Source organism: Malus sylvestris, chromosome 14 (genome assembly GCF_916048215.2).
Source record: "Malus sylvestris chromosome 14, drMalSylv7.2, whole genome shotgun sequence".
Classification (NCBI taxonomy): Eukaryota; Viridiplantae; Streptophyta; class Magnoliopsida; order Rosales; family Rosaceae; genus Malus; species Malus sylvestris.
In genome coordinates, this window is record NC_062273.1 from 24,678,053 (window position 1) to 24,699,172 (window position 21,120).

The 21,120-nt window shown below is 38.6% G+C and overlaps 2 protein-coding genes across 3 annotated transcripts in view; both read left to right on the plus strand.

Annotated features, from left to right (window-relative positions):
- LOC126598574 (class V chitinase CHIT5a-like) overlaps window positions 1–21,120 on the plus strand; it is a 73,676-nt gene that overhangs the window by 8,450 nt on the left and 44,106 nt on the right. The gene's annotated exons all lie outside the window — the stretch shown is intronic.
- Window positions 18,805–20,015, plus strand: LOC126598578 (uncharacterized). Its single transcript, XM_050264948.1, has 2 exons — window positions 18,805–19,311; window positions 19,872–20,015. Exons 1-2 carry the CDS (start codon window positions 18,818–18,820, stop codon window positions 19,879–19,881), a joined length of 504 nt encoding a protein of 167 aa, XP_050120905.1. The 5' UTR covers window positions 18,805–18,817; the 3' UTR covers window positions 19,882–20,015.

Sequence of the window (21,120 nt, forward strand, 5' to 3'; positions counted from 1 at the left end):
TCTTTAAAATACTCTAAACGTATTCCAAAACATGATCCAAGAAGATTTAAGGATTTCTCAAAGCTTACCCTCACCAGGAACGTCGAGAGTTCGCGCGAGAGCAATCCCATGATAGGTGATCCACTAAGAAGTTCTCGTGTGCGTTCCCAGAAACAAAAACCTTGAAGGCGTGGTCGGGGCCAAAACGGACAATATCGTGTTACGGCGGAGTCAAGCCCGGGATGTGGTGGGGGCCCGGGCCGGGATGTGACATTATCACTCCTCTCCCTGAGACTCATTGGGTTCTTACTACATCAAGTAGCATCAAAGCAGGTTTTCCGTTAGGTTAGAAGATCGTGGATGATATTTTCTATTTGTTTGAATATAAAATGGTTGAAGAGATTAGCTTGGTTGATTTAAATTCTCCGCCAGTTTATGACAAGTATGTTGAGGATGATGAGTATACTGTTGATGTGGCTCATCAAGAGGTTTATCTGCTTGACACACCCAACCTTGATATTCTCCAAACACCAGGGTAGGCACGTGCTGGCCGACACCCAAAGGTGACGAAGCCATATTAGGATGCATGAGAACTAAGAACAATTAACTGACATAAATAAAACTTGTAAATTTAATTATAATGAATATGCACTTATAGAATGTATTCAGAGCATACATCTAAACTGAGACATTGAAAAGAAATAATATAAAATTGAATGAACAAAAGGATGGGTCCTACATCAAGAGGACTCGAAGATGCCATGCAGGAGTGCCTTAACGCCGGGATTGTACACCTCGATTCTAAGTCCTGAGGGGGCACAAAACAAAACATGAGTGGACCAAGTTGATATATAAGTAGTACTAAAACAGTTAATCTTTAACGTACTAACCCCCAGGTTTAGAAAATTTATATATCATAATAAGTAATAGGTTTTTCCGAAAACCCTAGCATGCCATAAAACCTTTCGTAAAACATATTTCATATAGTGTGCTTAATAATGTTATCATAATCGACCGAAGCCACCAACCCACACACGGCCGAAGCCATAAATAAGTATCTCTTGGCCGAAGCCACCAACCTACACCCTGCCGAAGCCATATAAGTATCATTCGCTTGTAGGCAGAATCATTCGAATAACCACTAAATAAGCACATAAAGATATTAACATGATATTTCTAATATATATATATATATATATATATATATATATATATATATATATATCTATCTATCTATCTCAAATCGGAGCTCAGTAACTAAAATGTCATATCGTAAAACCACATTCATAAGTAGGTATATAGTCATCAATCATATATACCACAAAGAACGTAAAGTCGATAAAGCATGATAATATAACATAAAGTGTAAATCCAATTTACTCATAAACGTTTCATAAAACGTAACCAACAAATCATGCTTTTCATGTATGCATCTCTAATAGTAAAATAATGCATTTTAGAAGGGGTCCACTCACAGATTTTTCGTCGTCGAAGAGCCGTGTAACTTGAGAGAACGGAAACGCCATAAACAATTACAACTAAGCACATAAAAGTACCAATTAATAAAACTATACTAAAACGATTGAATTTGAGAAAACGAACGTTGGAAACAGATTCATGACATCAAATTACCCTAAGAAGGGTCCCGGGAATTTTTTTATAAAAGTCAACAAAAAGTCAACGTGAGAATATTCCATTGGATCTGATCTGGGTTGGGCTGGCTCAGGCGGGTTGGGTCAAGGGTTTTGGGCCGATTTATTCAATTGGGTTTAGACTTGTAACTCGGCTGGGTTATAAAGGTGGGCCTGGGTTATTTGAGTTGGGCTGGCCAATTGGGCTAAGTTTCATGGCCCAACAAGTTGGGCTGATTTAAGCTGGTGGGTTGGGTTTTGACCCGTTTTCTAGCCGGGTTGGCCGTTTCGAGGAGAAGAAGGCTGGAGCTCTTCCAGCTCCGTTCAACCCCAAAACTCAACTAAAATCAGTCATGCAATATATCAAAATGAAGCCCAAAGAATGAGGAAGAGAACTATACCAATATCAAGACGAGTGATGGCCGGCAAACAGTCTGAAAATCACGGTATTCTCGTCGGAATTTGGGAAAGCCTTTCCCGACGTATTTTTGTGTTCAAAACAACCATATAAACTCTTTAAAATACTCTAAACGTATTCCAAAACATGATCCAAGAAGGTTTAAGGATTTCTCAAAGCTTACCCTCACCTAAAACATCAAGAAATCGCTGGAAGAGGGAAGTGTACAATGGAAACGCCACGGTGCACGTGATACGGGGATGTTTAAGTGATCTTCCCTTGCTCCAAGGTTCGTGGAGCTCGCAGGGCCAAATGGTGAAGGTGGAGAGTGGTGCACAGGGGAAGGAGAAGATGCAGCGATGGGGAGAGAAAGGTCTGAGAGGGAGACAGACGAAAATGGAACAGAGAGAGAGGAAGAGAGGACCTTACGAGGAGAGAAAAGAGAAGAGATAAGAATGGGCCGGAGGGGGACAACACCAAAAGCAAGTGTGCCCCACGGGCACACACATGAAGACCCAAAAAGTAACCCATTTCAAAAAAATATCTAGCCCACAAGGTGAGAATACCAAAATGCCATTCCGTTCTAAAATCCGTAAAATTATTTAGGACGAGTTGTTACAATTTACCCCCGTTAAGAAAATTTCATCCCAAAATTTGAAATACGTACTATACACAAATACTCGAAGATAGGAAAAAATATATGTAATAAGAAGAAATCAAGTCAGAGTGGTAGCATCAGAGAGAATATGCCACATCGTTGCAAACGGGTTGCAAAATCCTCTATCATGCCTCCAAGCTCCAACTTTCTTCCCCCATCAGCATAATAGTAAAAACATACTTTATAAAGATATAAAGTTGAAATTGTATAATAACATAAGGTCAAGAATATATACGAATAATATGATAACGTAAAAATAGATATGGACTAACATAAAGGTCGAAACACTCGTACTAGAAATAACACTAAAAGTAGAAAAGACTCAACCCACCTTTAGTAATGTAAAAAATACAAATCTAAAACTATAATAAGGTAAGTTAAAATACTTGTACTGGAAATTAAAACCGAAAATGAAAATGGGTCTTGCCCAAGCATTCGTAACGTCATGTATTTCAAGAACATATGTGTCTTTGGGCTAAGCCCCAACAATAACCAAATAGTACCAACTATCGTAGACGAGTCTACCTGTCCACTTGCTTAATGAACCCAACGCATATGCTATTGATATTACATTCGGCCGCCCACGATATCGACAACACATTGTTGTCTCAATAAGCAAGTAATGATTTCCTAAGGGTGCAAACATACCAATTTGTCCAACCTCAAGTCCACAACAACACAAGCACACAATTTCTCAAATCATAAAATCAAACATCCAAAAACCAATTTGTAGAACTCCACTGTCCAACCAATGCTGCCAATATAATCTATCATACAAACCAATGCTGCCAATAGAATCTATTATACAAAGTATCAAGTAGTTCCATACACAAATTGAAAATAAAAACTATCGTCGTAACTACTCTAAAAAGATCGATGCAAATTCTAATCATTCAGAAACCACAAATCAAAAGAATGCAACACGTCATTCAAGATCTAGATAGTTCATTCAGACCGTCCAACAATCTACGAATAAAAATGTGATACAGGACAAACAACTTAGTACTCAAGACCTTTACGAAAACTTCACAAAACTTAGAAATGAAATGCATATCACGATGAGGTACAAAAGTGACGATACACTAAAAACCAGAACAATGTGATTCACAACACCTACATAAGCCGATTCATTGAAAATTTCTCTCAGATTTAACGAACAGCTATGCCGAGAAGGCTAAGTGAACACTCTCGAATTTAAGGGTCAAAACAAATCCAACAAATCTAGGAAACAAGATAACCGAAGTGAATGCGTAGCTTTGATGCAAGAATACGTGTAAATACCTAAGTTGATTCGGTGGTGGTAAGTCGAGATGGTTGAGTGCGGACTTGACTCGGGTGATAGTCTAAAAAACTCTAATAGACGAGAACTCAAACTTTTTCCCATTCTAATATTCACAACAACTTGTTGCAACAATAACCTCAAAGATATTCAAACACCAGTGGTAATAATTCTCTCGATATGATGTTAAAGGATGGTTGAATGACTAATGGTTTCAACTAAAACTTTCGGGTCTGAATGGTTCTCCTGAATAGTCTTTCTGCTATCGAAAAAATACTAAGTGAAATGATACGAAGTGTCGTAGGGTAAGTACAAACCCAAAGTTGACTAAAATGTCTTCCAGTACCCCGAGGTGAAAGAGAGATTACGGTCGAAACTGATGTAAATTGAGACGTCAATCTAAAGAAATCTAGAATGAAGAATTCTGCCAAGTGGTCAAAAGTATAGTCCTCGCGGACTGGTAGGTACTACGACGAACGAGTTGGTCAACAAATTCGAAACGTCATCATAGTCTCCATGTGTACAAGATGGTTTGTACCGAAAATCTATGGTGACATTCACCCATTTCCATTCGCATCCCCAGTGGGTCCCCGACAACCCAAGAATGACAACCATGGAAATTTCTTCCCATCTCTGAACAGGAATAGAAACAAATTGAGATAAGCCCGATGGCTTCCATTTCAAACTTAACCATTTTTGTGTGAAACACACTACAACATCTTTGGTCAAAAGGATGCAACATTTCTCGCCGTAGAGAAAACATCACTAGATTTTTACAGCAATAAAGGTTTTTATTAGCTCTAGGTGAAAGATATGATGGTTCACATCATGCGGTTCCAATAGTCAAGAGGTACATGCGTTACTCGATCATGTTGCCTCAATGTGCAGCCAACATTTAATAATACACCACCACAAAATTCAAAAAGTGTAAGAACTACGATCAGATAAGACAATACCCCGTTTTCAAAAACTTTGTTCACCGTCAACATCGCACTAGAGTTGACTAGTTTCTTAGCAAAAAAGGAAATAGGTCTAAACTCAAAGAATAGTTAAGAACTGTTGATAAGATTTGACGAGGTCAAAGGCATTTTGTATTTCACAACACCATGTGAGGGTTTTCAATTTCCAATGGTCGTAAACCCTTTAGGAAATTGATAAGAATATCTTCTGCTACCAAATAATCTCTCAAGAAGAGTATCTACTCTAAACAACAATAACGTTCGAAGAAATTGACGTATAGCTGACTGTCAATGTTTAGTGAACCTGACCTCGTGGTTGGAGTAAGCAAGAATGATATCGATAGAGCAATCGCCAGAATTGTTCTAAGGATCCAGCGGAAGCGAGTCAGAAGACATTGATTCGATCACACCAAAATAACATTTACTACACTTTGCAACATCTAGCGCTTACTTGCTCTCTCCAACACGAACTTCGAATGTTTCGAGCAATTTCCATATAGATGTGACTCTGACTGCCATTCCTAAGGAACACATGTCGCAGAATAACATCACCAATTCAGATATTCCAAACTCAAACCACTTAGATTTTTCCGTTTCACCACACTTTTATGTAGATACGACTCTGCCCGTAATTCTTAAGGAACACATGTTACAGAGTAACATCACCATTTCGGGTCTCTAGTTGGTCTTAACCAACTTATACCATTAAAAACTTTCCATTTCCAACACTCATATGCAGATCTGACTCTGCTAGCAATTCCTGAGGAACGCATGTTGCAGAATGACATCGCCACTTTGGATCTGCAGTTGGTCTTGTAAAACTGACTCTGCCTATAATTCCTAAGGAACGCATGTTGCGGAGTATTGGTCCGATGTTGAAAGTCGTCCAACAATCCATTTTGTCATTGATGAGGCATAATCCCGACACAAAATTTCTTATTCTTGAATATGATGTGACTATTCACCCAAAATGAAGGTTGCACAACCGTGCCGAATGACAATAAATCTGGAAGTCATGACATCCAAATGACATCATGACCGACACACTACTAGAGTACGATATGATCCTAAGTATGCTCTGAACAAACCACATTCTGATACCAAATTGGCACGCCCGACCTTGAGAACTAAGAACAATTAACTGACATAAATAAAACTTGTAAATTTAATTATAATGAATATGCATTTATGGAACCTATTCAGAGTATACAACTAAACTGAGAAACTAAAAAGGAATAATGTAAAATTGAACAAACAAAAGGATGGGTCCTACACCGAAAGGACTTGAAAATGCCGATGCGGGAGTGCCTTGACGCCAAGATTGTCCACCTCGATTCTAAGTCCTGAGGGAGGGTAAAACAAAACATGAGTGGACCAAGTTGATATATAAGTAGTAATAAAACAGTTAATACTAACCCCCATGTTTAGAAAACTTGTATAGCATAATAAGTAATAGGTTTTTCCGAAAACCCTAGCATGCCATAAAACCTTTCGTAAAACATATATCATATAGTGTGCTTAATAATGTTATCATAATCGGCCAAAGCTACCAACCCACACCCGATCGAAGCCATATATAAGTATCTCCTGGCTGTAGCCACCAACTTACACACGGCTGAAGCCATCTATAAGTATCATTCGCCCGTAGGCAGTATCATTCGAATAGCCACTAAATAAGCACATAAAAACATTAACATAATATTTCTAATATATATATATATATATATATATATATATATATATATATATATATCTCTCTCTCTCTCTCTCAAATCAGAGCTCAGTAACTAAACCATCATATCACAAAACCACGTTCATAAGTAGGTATATAGTCATCAATCATATAATATAACATAAAGTGTAAATCCAATTTACTAATAAACGTTTCATAAAATGTAACCAATAAATCATCTTTTTCATGTATGCATCTCTAATAGTAAAATAATGCATTTTAGAAGGGGTCTACTCACAGATACTTCGCCGTCGAAGAGCTGTGCAACTAGAGAGAATGGAAATGCCATAAACAATTGCACATAAGCACATAAATGTACCAATTAATAAAACTATACTAAAATGATTGAATCTGGGAAAATGGAAGTTGGAAACGGATTCAGGATATCAAATTACCCTAAGAGGGGTCCCGAGCAAATTTCGTAAAAGTCAACGCGAGAATATTCCTTAACGGAATATTCCACAGAATATTCCATTGGATACGATCTGGGTTGAGCTGGTTTATTCAATTGGGTTTAGACTTGTAACTGGGCTGGGTTATAAAGGTGGACCAGGGGTATTTAAGTTGGGCTGGCCAATTGAGTCAAGTTTCATGGCCCAACAAGTTGGGCCAGTCTAACCTGATAGGTTGGATTTTGACCTGTTTTCAGGCCAGGTTGGCCATTTCGAGGAAGAAGAAGGCTGGAGCTCTTCTAGCTCCATTCAACCCCAAAACTCAACTAAAATCAGTCATGCAATATATCAAAATGAAGCCCAAAGAACGAGGAAAAGAACTATACCAATTTCAAGACGAGTGGTGGCCTGAGTTGGCCGTCAAATGGTTTGAAAATCAGGGCGTTCTCGCCGAAATCTGGGAAAGCCTTCCCCGACGTGTTTATGTGTTCAAACAACCATATAAACTCTCAAAAATATTCTAAACGTATTCCAAAACATGATCAAAGAAGGTTTAAGGATTTCTCAAAGCTTACCCTCGCCGGGAACATCGAGAAATCGCTAGAGGAGGGGAGTGTACAGTGGCAGTGCCACAGTGCATGTGATACAGGGAAGTTTGAGTGTTCTTCCCTTGCTCCAAGGTTCATGGAGCTCGCAGGGCCAAAAGGTGAAGATGGTGAGTGGTGCACAGGGGACGGAAATGATGCAGCGATTAGGAGAGAGAGGTCCGAGAAGGAGAGAGACAAAATTGGAATAGAGAGAGAAAAGAAAAGAAGACCTATGGGGAGAGAAGAGATGAGGGTGGACCGGAGGTGGACAACACCAAAAGCAAGTGGGCCCTATGGGCACACACATGAAGACCGAAAAAGTAACCCATTTCAAAAAAATATCTAGCTGACAAGGTAAAAATACCAAAATGCCCTTCCGTTCTAAAAATCGTAAAATTATTCAGGACGAGTTGTTACACTGCTGCTAGGAGATAAAGGCTTTGTGGATTAGGGTTATCCACCTAAGATGAGTACATTGGTGGAAGCATTTTACGTACAACTTCATGAAAGGTAAAAACATTGTGTTGATGCACAAAACCGGAGGGGTCTTGGAACAACGTAAATCCGACCGTGAATATGCAAGAAAGTAAAGAACACAAGACGTATCGTGGTTCACCCCAATGTTTGGGCTACGTCCACACTGATGTTGATTGTATTTCTCTCTAACTGTATGTATGGATTACAAGGGTGAAGGGAGTCCCCCAGAGAAAGAGAGAGTTTGAGAGAGCTCTCTAATGAAAGTGAGGGGATTGTGAGGGTGAGAGCCCTGTTTAGGGGATGTGTGGCCTTGAGGATTGTGAGGGTGAGGAGTCCCTTTTATAGACTAAGGGCTCCTCACTTATTACATATTTCCCCCTTCATTTATTACATAATTACATTTGAGTCCCCCAAGTATTTATACGAGATCTAAATATGGAGGCCCTAAGTATGGTATAAACACATTGCATGTGTAAAGTGATTGTGTTTAGGAAGATTTCATTACTCACGATCTAGAGAGGAAGTTTTTGAAGAAAAGAATCGGTGAATTTGATTGTGCTTCCTCAATATCCCTCCAACCCTAATCACAACAAACAATAATTTGGAAATCCTATGTGCTTGATTTGAAGTCAATGTCTATTAACAAGGAGCTGAGGTATACTTGCTAATAACATACGTGGAAGTGGAGTTCAAATGAATATTTTGTGGGATGGAACAGCTTGCCAACTCCGAATTTGCTTTTTATATTGTGACCGTTGTTGAGAAATTTGAAAGGTCATCCGAAATATCGTAGAAAATTAAAAAACAAAAGACTCGAGAACGAGTTTTTTTCAAGATGATGAGAATGACACAATGCATGGAGAATAAATATATTTGAGGCTTTCTTGACTTTTCATCTCTCAAAGCCATTGTCATCTTGTCCTATTAATGGAGTCGCCTAGTAACTATTATATTTCTTCTCTTTATAATTAAATCAATGTAGCTAATGTCCCTATTTAAAAGAGCTCCAAGTGTAAGTGCAAGATAGCCAATTTAGTAATTATAATTAATCCAAGAAGAGAGTGAGCTTTCTCCTACTTAAATCAAGTTTTAGGCTCGGTCGTATTGTGCGAATCCACGATTAATGATGTGAATAAATTCATTACTCCTGGTTGAGTGATTCCCAAATCATCTATCTCTTGTCTTCCCGAGACTCTTTGGATTTTTACTGCGTCACCAAGCCTTTATACAATGATCCTAGCTCTCTTGATCATGAGTAATGTTACGTGGACCGTATCTCAATCAAATGAGAAAGTTATACCCTTTATGCAAGATTTTAAAAGACGCTAGACGCTAGTCGAGCGGTAGGCTGGGGCCTAGTGCCTAGATGGTTAGGCGGGGCCTAGGCAAGTGCCTAGGCGGACTAGACGGATTTAAGTAAATCTATTATATTTCGTGTAGATAAGTGTCTGCTTAATTATACTTAAAATATATATAATTTCATCATAATCTGCAAAATAGATTGACATATATATTATGAAGTATTGGAACATAAGGAAACCTGGGGAAAAAAAGAAATAATGTGTGTCCATTTAAATATGCAACAAGTCTTTTAAAATTTATTGAAAAAAACAAAATGCAAAATGAAAATTATTTATTTTCTGTTTAAGTGAGTTGCGACCTGGGCGGGTGCCTAGGTGGGTTTGGGCAAGCTAGGCGGGTGCCTGGCGGTCTAGGTGGGCGCCTTAACAAGTCTAGGCACCCTTTCTTAATCTTCAAACACCTAGACATTAATCGGGACGGTGACCAACCCTCTAGCGCCTAGGCGGAGAGTTTCAGAACAGTGTTGTTATGTGATATTAGATGAGAAATTTATATAAACGCGAAAGTTTAATTATTGTTTGCTTTTATATAGCTTACCATAATCAAAGGGTGATTATATACCTCTACTACTTATTATGTGATGATCGATGGCTCTATCTATGTTTTTTTTTCCTTTAGAAAACTTCTGTAGTATGAGAGTAATTTTATTGAAACGAAAAATAAAGTCACACCCGGTCAAATGGCTCTATCTATGTTGATTGATATAAAGCTTTCCAAGAAGAATATATATAACCACTTGCAACTTCTTCGACAAATGCTAAAGTTATCAGAATTGTCACACAAATGTGGTGGTTTTTGTCGTTTCAGTTGTGCCAGTTGTATTTTAAATTTAAGTAAAAAATCCAAAGTCAAATTGTGTCACTATATGGTGACTGATATTGAGCAACGGGAATAGGTAAAAGTGTGTGAAAGTAGATGTCAACTCCATATTCTCTAAACATAAACCTTAAACAATACAATTTGTACCAAATTGATCATTAAATTAGGCAAATAATAATAATAATAATAATAATTATAGTATGTTTCAATGTCATTTCGCAAAAAGTCTGCTTGCTTTCAGGATTTTCAATCTCCTTAAGTAGGATCACTGGATTCGCAAATAATTTCATATTGAAGACTTCAACAAGTTCTTGTTCCTGAAATTTACAAAGATGAGCAGTTTTCTAGAAAAGTTGGTTTTAGTTGTTGCAGCATTGTATCTTCTTCTCTGTGTTTTTCCTGCAACCTCTTCATCACTTCCTCATGGTACTGATGTTTTTCTTTTTGGTCTTTTTCAGCTGTATTGTAAGTTTTAAAGGATAACTTTCATGCAACTGACAATTTTCTTTCTTGCTGCGATTTTCTTGTGCCTGAAGGCAACGAGAAGAATACTTTATCGCACGTTGGCTGTGGAGATGGCTTGACGAAGATAATTGGAAGAAAAGAAGTAAAGTGTGGATATCAAAGTGAGATTGTTAGCAACAAAGTTGTGCCCGTCCGGCGCAGCCTAAGATTAATCCTTACGTTGTCGCCGCCTTCACCCATTAAAAACGCACCAAAGTCACAGACAGGAACGCTCTGCTCCTCCCCCACTTCTTATATGATGATTGCTATATATGTTTATAATCAGTGTTCTAAGCGTTAGGCAGTAAGGCACTGCCACGTAATCTATAGGCATTAAAAAAAATAAAAAAGAGTGTCTAGATCTGCCTAGACATCCGCTTAGGAACAAATAATTTATATTTATATTTTGCATTTTTATTTTTTTAATTGTTCTAGTACATTATAAATTATATGTTATTTCATTTTGCAATTTATGTATTTTAATACAATTATGTATTTTTTAAGTATAAGTAGACATTTATCTATATGTTATATAATAAACTTAGTTAAAATTAATAAAACTGCCTAGGCGCTACCTCATGTTCGCAGCCCGACTAGCACCTATTAGAACCTATGGAAGTTTTATTTTCTTATTTTTTTGTCAAACGATAGATTTTGTTAGATGAGATGTTAGATTAGTCAACGACGGAGTTCGAACATACGCCGTTACGCAAGGGTAGTTAGTGTTTCTACTTGTTGCCTCATTTGCAAGTCCGTTTGGCTCTCAGACCATTCGCAAGCCACTTTCGACTTAAACTTCAAAGCGTGTCAATGTATTCGATTTAAACTTCAAAGCGTGTCAATGTGTTCGACTAATTTTTGGGTATACAATCCACTTATCTCTGCAATCTCTACACAAGGAACTCAAAAGGCCGGATCGCGTGTGTGTATTTGTACAAAAACAGATATAGAGCTCTATCAAAAAAAAAAAAAAAAAAAAACAAAAACCTTAACAACTTGTTATATTCTGATTGATTCTACAAGAGTGCTATATACTTTGTGTGCCTTCTCCCTCTCTTTTTTTTTTTTTTTTTTTGAGAATTTCGACGGTATGAGATAAATTTATTGATATGAAAAAAGAAGAAGTTACACCTAGTCAGGGGGTCATAAACCTTATCCCTTATAAAGCAAGAAAAACCAAAAATACTTGATATGGAAAAAATAAGTTACACCTAGTTGGAGAACATAAACCGTACCCCTTATAAAGCAAGAAAAATAAAAAATACAAGAAAAGAGGGGTTTTTTTGAGGGGGGAGGGGGGGAGACATACACCTTATCTCTCTTTGAAAAAAAAATACAAGAAAAAGAGGGGGAGGAGGGGGACAAACACCTTATCCCTCTTGAAAAAAAAGAGGGGGGGGGGGGGACATACACCTTATCTCTCTTTGTAAAAGAAAATACAAGAAAAAAAAGAGGTAGACACAGTGTAACATCCCACATCGTCCAGAGGAGTGGATCCTCTAAGCCTTAAAAGTATATTCCCATCTCTACCTAGCACGAGGCCTTTTGGGAGCTCACTGGTTTCGGGTTCCATCGAAACTCCGAAGTTAAGCAAGTAGCATGCGAGAGCATTTCCAGGATGGGTGACCCACTGGGAAGTTCTCGTGTGAGTTCCTAGAAACAAAACCGTGAGGGCGTGGTCGGGGCCTAAACCGGACAATATCGTACTATGGTGGAGTCGAGCCCGGGATGTGGTGGGGGCCCGGGCCGGGATGTGACAATTTGGTATCAAAGCCAATCTCTGGCCGGAAGTGTGCCGAAGAGGACGTCGGGTCCTTAAGGGGGTGGATTGTAACATCTCACATCGCCCAGGGGAGTGGATCCTCTAAGCCTTATATGTATATTCCCATCTCTACCTAGCACGAGGCCTTTTGGGAGTTCACTGGCTTCGGGTTCCAGCGGAACTCCGAAGTTAAGCGAGTTCGCGTGAGAGCAATCCCAGGATATGTGACCCACTGGGAAGTTCTCGTGTAAGTTCCCAGGAACAAAATCATGAGGGTGTGGTCAGAGCCCAAAGCCAAAAGTAGACAAAATCATGCTACAACAGAGTCGAGCCAGAGATGTGGTGGGGGCCTGGGCCGGGATGTGACAATTTGGTATCAGAGCCAATCCTTAGCCGAAAGTGTGCCAACGAGGATGTCGGGCCCCTAAGGGGGGTGGATTGTAACATTCCACATCCCCCAGGGAAGTGGATCCTCTAAACCTTATATGTATATTCTCATCTCTACCTAGTGCGAGGCCTTTTGGGAGCTCACTGACTTCGGGTTCTAGCGGAACTCCAAAGTTAAGCAAGTTCGCGCGAGAGCAATCCTAGGATGGGTGACCCATTGGGAAGTTCTTATGTGAGTTCCCATAAACAAAACAATGAGGGTGTTGTCAGAGCCTACAGCGGAAAATATCATGCTACGGCAAAGTCGAGCCCGGGATGTGGTGGGGCCTGAGCCGAGATGTGACACATAGGACCAAACCCCTCTAATATAAAAACTAAAAGGTAAAAAAAGCCTACAAGACAAGCTGCTAAACAAAAAAGGAAAATCCAAAAGATTAAGTCAAAAAAGAAAATTGCACATCAAGAAGGAGAGACAAACCTATAAGCCAGCATGCTCAAGAAATTTGAATGCAAAAAATGAAGAATCTCTATAGAATGAGCGACATGCCAAACAAGTGAAGACGAGAGAAGTCCTAAAATAGTTCTCTCATGTTAGTAGGATTTTTCTTTCTCTAAATAAGGGATTATTACTTTTTAGATTCTTCACTGTTGTTTAATCTCAAGAGTTTTCTCACATTTTTCCCACTTTCCGGATACATTTAAACTGAAATGTACCAACACATTCTATTTTCCATATGCATTTAAATTGAAACTTAGCAACACAATGTTATTTCCAAATTAGTGTTTTTTTTTAAGCTGGTACGTGACTTCGAACACCGGCCTGCGCTCTGGTGATTGAACCGAACTGAGGGGTATGATAGAGAATGAATGGATAAATATTAGGGGCGATGGGCAACGGTTATGGCGGGCGGTTAATCATGGTTATTTACCCATAATTGTTTATGTTAATACCTGCATAACCGTTTACCCATTGGGTAATTGTCTAAACGGTTATACACATACCCATAGCCGTTTATAAACGGTTAACCATACTCATAACCGCATGCCCATTTAACCGTAACCGTTTAATATCCGTTTACCCATTTACCATTTTTAACCCGTTTATCAATTTTTTTACTATTACCCCTTTTTCACCCGTTTACATGTTTTTTAACAACTTGAAAATTAAAAAATAATTATCATAATTTTGTTTTGACAATTAAACACCGTTATAGGTATATTCATCATCCATTTCCGTATTTTAAATTTTTAAGTCCTTATATCATTCCAATAATTGAAATAATAGTTTACGAACGATATTTTTAACTGTTACCAATGAAAGTAATATAATATTTGCTAAGTATTCTTGGGTTACGAAAACTGTTTAGCAGACAGTATTCATGGGTTATTTAACCCATAATGTAAAGTATTAACATAATATATATATAATTAGCTACATTATATTATAATAAACCTAAATGTTAATTTTACATATATAAAATAAATGAGTAAACGGTTACCCGTTTATAACTGCGGTTAATATCCATAACTACCCATTTAAATTTCACGAGTAAACGGTTATATCCATAACCGTTTATTTATCTAAACGATTACCCATAACCGTAACCGTGAAGTTTAAATGGACGGGTAACTGCAGTTACCTATAATCGCGGGTATTTTGTCCATCCCTAATTGGGGGAAAAGAATCCATGATCCAAAGGTGGAAGACTAAAGTCAACCTTTTCAAAGTCCAAACATAAACAGAATTGCAGGTAATTCTTCTTCTGCAAACCCCACTACTTTGAAGTCAAGTTTTTGATACCGTTATTCGCATTTATATAGGTGGCTAAATGCATTGCACAAGGACTCCATAGACTTCGATGAGGGAAAGGGATCCTCTCCGGATCCCTTCCACCTGAGCCTCATGACCCATAAATTCAGGTTCTTAAAATTTAATCCAACTGCTAAAGTTATTATTACTTTTAATGGGGACCCTTGTCTGTAGTTGTTAGATCAAATTTCAAGGGTCTGAATTTGTGGATCATGAGCCTCATGTGGAAGAGATCCGACGAGGATCCCTTTCCTTCAATGAGTGTAATTAAACCAAACTAATTTAATAATAGATAATGCTAGCGAGATCAAATTCTTAAATCAAATTTGCTAACCAAATGATGTGTCATGAATAGAAAATAAGAATGTTAATCAACACTTAAGTAATAATTCAATCATCAACATCCACATTATATAGTTTACAAAATTTGATTTAGAAATTTGGTTTCCCTAACATTACCTTTTAATAACAATCAATTAGGGGGTGGGGGTTGAGATCACATCACTTTAGTGGGGGTGAGCTAAAAAACACTCCAATATGTGGGAGATGGGAGACTTGTGAATACAAAAAATACACTACGAAATTTCTCAAATCTCTCAAAATCATTCACTTTTAAAGTTTTTTTTTAATCAAGTGATCAATAAAATGATGTGGAAATAATTTGTAAAAAGATACAAAGAGAGTAAAATCTCTACCTGGCCACCACATGAATAAGAACAACTGGGAACCACCGGTATAAACCTACCACAATAATGGCAAACAAGATAAACTAATACTGAGAAACACAAAAGTTATCACCAAAAACCGAGACCACTTCACTTGCTAAGCGACATAAATAACTACACCAAACTAAACAAACCAATCTAAATCGAGAAACAACGAATCCACCATCAGCTCCATTTTATAATGAATGTAAAACAGCATCGTCATCACTTTTGGAGAGATTTGCAGTGACCAAACATATGATAGACGCATATTTATGCGACTTAGTTAACTAGTTTTCTTGCATTTACGTTATTAGTTCTTAGTTATTTTAGTACTTTAAGCCATTTTCGTGTGTTTGTAGGTCCAAAGGGCTAAGGTAGCAAGAAAGTGCATTTTGGTGCATTTTGGAGCAGTTTTGAGCTTGGAATGGATTACATATGATATGAGCAAGATGGATGGACGAATTTGAAGACAAAAGAGGCTAGGAACATGCTAAAAATCTGGTGAAACAAATACAAGTTGCAAGAAGGGATAAATTTCTAGAACGATTGGCCAAAACTTCACTCAAAACCATGCATACCCCATAAAATTCATCAATGCCGTGGCCTTCCCTTTGTTTTACTTCCACCAGATTTTTTAGTGATGATGCAATGCCTATCTCACTATGACATTTGAGTGGATGATGTAATGCTTAACTCACCATGACATTTGAGTGGATGATGCAATGCTTAACTCACCATGACATGTGAGTGGATGACTCAAAACCTACCCTCACCAACAATTCTCCACCTTGTCATACCTTACCTACTTCATTCCACCAGATTTTTGCATTAAACATGTCCATCCTCTTCCTATAAATACCATGGCAGCAACCTCATTCAAATCATCCAGAAATTAACCATTCTCCAAGCCTTTCCTTGCCTCTCCTACATATCTAAACCCCTTCCCATCCATTCCTCCAAATAACCAACCCTTCAACATCATTCCAACCTTGTTGTGACGGCAAGGAGAAGGAGAAAAGTCCTTGGACGCGCTTGCTATCCAACATGGATCGTTGGAACGTTTAGGTGCTTTCTTCCCTTTGTTTTTCAATGGTTAAATTTGTTTATCTTTGTTTTGTAATAATGAGGAACTAAACCCCCCTTGGCTAGGGGGGGATTCAAAACCATGTTTATGCTTGCTATATGATTTGATTACTTCCAATTGCGTTTCTTGAATTGTGAATTCAATTTACTTATCCGTTCGTATAAAAACTAAATTTGTGTATGTTGGTTGAGAGTGCACGCTTAATTTTCATGCATGAATTTGACGCTAGAATATAAGGGAGTTTCACCTAATCGTTATGAACTTATATTCACAAGTAGTGAAGGTTGCTAGTCACAATCACGTTAAGTAAATTCTTGGCATAAGTTTCATGCAAATCATAGTAACGAGTGCCTCGTCAATGCTTATGTTTTTCATAGAACTTAATGATTCTTGCTTGTATCTCTATTATGCAATTCATGTAGGGAACTTGTAGGGAATGTTTTGGGTTGTCGTATGCAATCATCCAATCTAATAACTTGTTGAAAAACTGAGAGTTAATTAGTGCAATTCACGGTTAATTTGGGGCGTTGAGTATTCATAACTTATCGAAGAGCAATTGGAAATCATTTTGTATGCAAGCAAGACATGTGTGGAGAAGAACCCCTTAGCTAGCCTTCCATTATCCATTCAACCCAAATTTGTTTAAAATCTATTTAAGTTTTTAGTTTATTCGTTTTTACTTTCAACTTCACCAAACTCAAATCCCCCTTTTACTTTCTTGTTTTAAAATCTTTTGTTTACATTTTTAACTTTGTTTCTTTTTGTTTTTGAGTCAGTTTAGAGGTTTTAGCAAGCCCTCCTAATCCCCGGTTTAGAACGATCCCTACTTACATACTTTGCTACAATTGTCAAAAAGAGGGTTTAATTTGTGTGTCAAGTAAATTTTCACATCAAATTTTGGCGCCGTTGCCGGGGATTAGCAACTTTGCTAAATCCCCATTGTTTCTTTTTATTTCTTTTTTTGTGTGTTTTAATTTTAGTTTTAATTTTATTTTGTTTATTTCAGGTACTAGTTTATGACTCGTAGTTCTCAACTAGTTCGTGCACATATATCGGAGTTTGACGACAATTTTGAACGAACTTTGAGAAGGAAAAGGAAAGTACCAGAACCTAATCCACCTAGTTCTAGTTCTGAATCCGAATTTGAAGAAAAGGAGGAGGCAGAAAAAGACATGGAGGTGGACAATCGAACAATCAAAGAACTTTCAGCTTCGGGATTGGACAATGCCGCACCTCTATGCATCCAATACCCCGCAGCAGCCCGAGGAAAGACAGAAGAATTTGAATTGAAGTCAAGCTTGTTACACCACATTCCGAAGTACCATGGGTTGTCCATGGAAGATCCTAACAAACACTTGAAAGAATTCGAGGTGGTGTGTTCGAGCATGACCCCCGTCAATGTCGATGGGAGTATTTTGAAGATGAAAGCCTTCCCTTTTTCTCTCTTGGAAAAGGCGAAGGATTGGTTGTACGAATTAGCGCCCGGAACCGTCACATCATGGGAAAGCATGAAACGGGCCTTCTTGGAGAAGTTTTTCCCAACTTCTCGAGTCATCCTCCTACGGAAAAGGATAAGTGGAATTCAACAAGAGGAAGGTGAATCTTTTCCTACTTATTATGAACGTTTTAAATCTCTTGTTGCTTCTTGTCCACAGCATCAGATGAAGGAGGAACTTCTTTTGCAATACTTCTACGAGGGGCTACTACCTATCGAACGTCAAATGCTAGATGCCTCGGCGGGAGGAGCCTTGGTGGACAAGACCCCCACGGCAGCAAAGACTTTAATTTCCAACCGTGCGTTGAATGCTCAACAATACGAAGGCGTTGGACAAAGGAGTAACCCACGACCACATCAAGTCAATGAGGTAAGTGCCATAACCGAACTTCAAAATCAAATGGCTAACCTTACTACTTTGCTTTCTCAGGTAGTGGAAGGTCCAAAAGTGCAAAACGTGGCAGCTTATGGTGTGTGTTCCATGCAAGGCCACCTTACGGACAAGTGCCCACAGTTGATAGAAAATGGAGGGTGGGAGACCCTCAATGCCGTGGGATTTGACAACCAATACCAACCAAGGAATGACCCATTTTCCAATACTTACAATCCCGGTTGGCGTGATCATCCAAATTTCAAATGGCGAGAACCCCAACAAGGCCAACAACAAAGCGGATTTAGGCAACAACCCCCGGGTTTCTATCAAAAGCCATTTGCACCAACTCAACCCCAAGCACAACCTGCCCAAAAATCAGGATCGTCTATTGATAATGATCAAAATTTTAATTTACTAACTTCTATGGCGCAGGGAATGCAAAATAGGGACAAAAAGGTGGACGAGTTGGAGAAACAAGTAGGGCAAATTGCCGAGTTCATGGGGCAGTTTCGAGAGCAAGGCAAGTTGCCTAGCTCAACCATTGCAAATCCAAAAGGAGGCTTTGAAACCGTCAATGCAATCATGTTGAGAAGTGGTACACAGGTTGGAGCCAAACCAAAATCATCCAAATCAAGTCACGATGAGGATGAAAAGTTGCTACAAGAGGAAGCACAGGGACCAAAACTCACGGCCAAGGATGAACAATCCTTGCCACCACCATCTAGCCCTCCTAAGCCGTCCCAAACCACCAAGGTAAGTCCAAATTCGACTTTTTCTAGTTCCATTCCACTAAATGTGCCCTTTCCTGGCAGGTTTAGGCAATCAAAGAAGGAAGAAGCCGAGAAGGACATTCTAGAGACCTTTCAGAAAGTTCAAGTCAATATTCCGCTCCTTGATGCAATTAAGCAAGTCCCGAGGTATGCTCAGTTTTTAAAAGAACTTTGTACATCAAGGAGAAGGATTTCAAACAAAGAGGTGGTCCAAGTAAGTGAGAATGTTTCTGCCATGTTACAAAGGAAATTACCCCCTAAATGCAAAGATCCGGGTAGTTTTACAATTCCGTGCGTTATTGGCAAGACTAAGTTTGAACAATGCATGTTAGACTTAGGGGCTTCGATTAATGTTATGCCATACTCTATTTATACATCTATGAACTTAGGTGAGCTTAAAAACGATGGTGTGATTATTCAATTAGCCGATCATTCTAATGCATATCCAAAGGGTGTTTTGGAAGATGTGTTGGTGCAGGTGGGCAATTTGATTTTTCCAGCGGACTTTTACATGCTTGACATGGAGGATTCACCCTATTCTACCCCATTGCCGATACTATTAGGGCGGCCCTTCATGAAGACAGCCCAAACCAAGATTGATGTGGCTAAGGGAGAGTTAACAATGGAGTTTGGTGATGAATTGATTAAATTCAAAGTTCCTGAATATGTTAAGAATCCTCATGATGTTCGTTCTTGTTTTGCAATAGATGTGATTAAACATGTGGGGAAGGAACATTCATGCGCACCAATCAAGAAGGATGTCCTTAGATGCATCATCGAAGAGGGTATTGGAGTGGAGCATACAAAACATGTCATTACACCCAAAATACCAAATCTGGCCGAGAGCACCACCTTTGCTACCCCTTTTGAGTCTTCATCTACATGCGTTGGTAAGCCTCCTCCTCTAATTCCAATTCCCATTTCCACTAATAGGTTATTGCCTTCTGTGGTGCAGGTACCAAATCGAATCCATGATTATGGGAGTTTTTACTTTGACCTTGGGAAGCTCAATGCCACAATCTGGGACCATCATTATCCACTGCCATACATAGACCCAATGCATGAGTATTTCAAGGAGCATGTCATGGAGGATGTACCCCTCCATGCCGTGGCACCTAGTCAAGCTTAAACGGAGGTACCGTCCGGCTGGAAGACGTTAAAGAAAGCGCTTCGTGGGAGGCAACCCATGCATTCGACAAAGGAAGGCCTAGAGAGCACTCCAATTCCAGATTTGCGTTCCTAAACCCTTCTCTTTGTTGTTTAATTAGTTTCTGCCATATTTAGTTTGTTAGTGTTTGTTTGTTTGTTTATGTGTTTTTGTGTTAGTTATGCTTTGAAACATTGAGGACAATGTTTGGTTTAAGTGTGGGGGGGTAACCAAAGTGTTTTGATGCAAATTCGTAGGGTTTTCTCACTCATACTTCCCAATGTTGTTTCTTGCTGTTTTTAGGTGTTTTTAGGCTGTTTTGGTGAGTTTTAGTGTGTGCTGACTTATAACTCCGAAAATCACATAAAAATTTGAAAAATTGCTTTGCAAAACCCAAAAAGAGTTGTTTTTGTGTGTTTGTTTGTGTCTTAGGGTACCTTCCAACACAATGATGAGGATTTGGTTTGTAATTTCATGGCTGTTAAAGAGAGTGATTAACATGGATGAAAGTTTGATTTACTCTTTGTTTATGCTTGGTTGTGGTTATAACTTATGAATTTACATGCAATCTTAAAGGAAAAATCAGTTTTTGTAACATGCTTGAAGGAAAGAACTCAAACTAACGCTACAACCTTGTGAGACTTGAGCCTAAACGTTTATTTGGAGAGTTAATAATCTGTGATTTATTGTTTTCTAAGTCGTTGCATGATCTCATTATTCTTTGCTTGGTTACTACTTAGAAGGCGTTTCATCATTTAGTTCTGTTGATGCACAAAATCAGCGAAGACTTTGGTACAACAGAAAGTGTC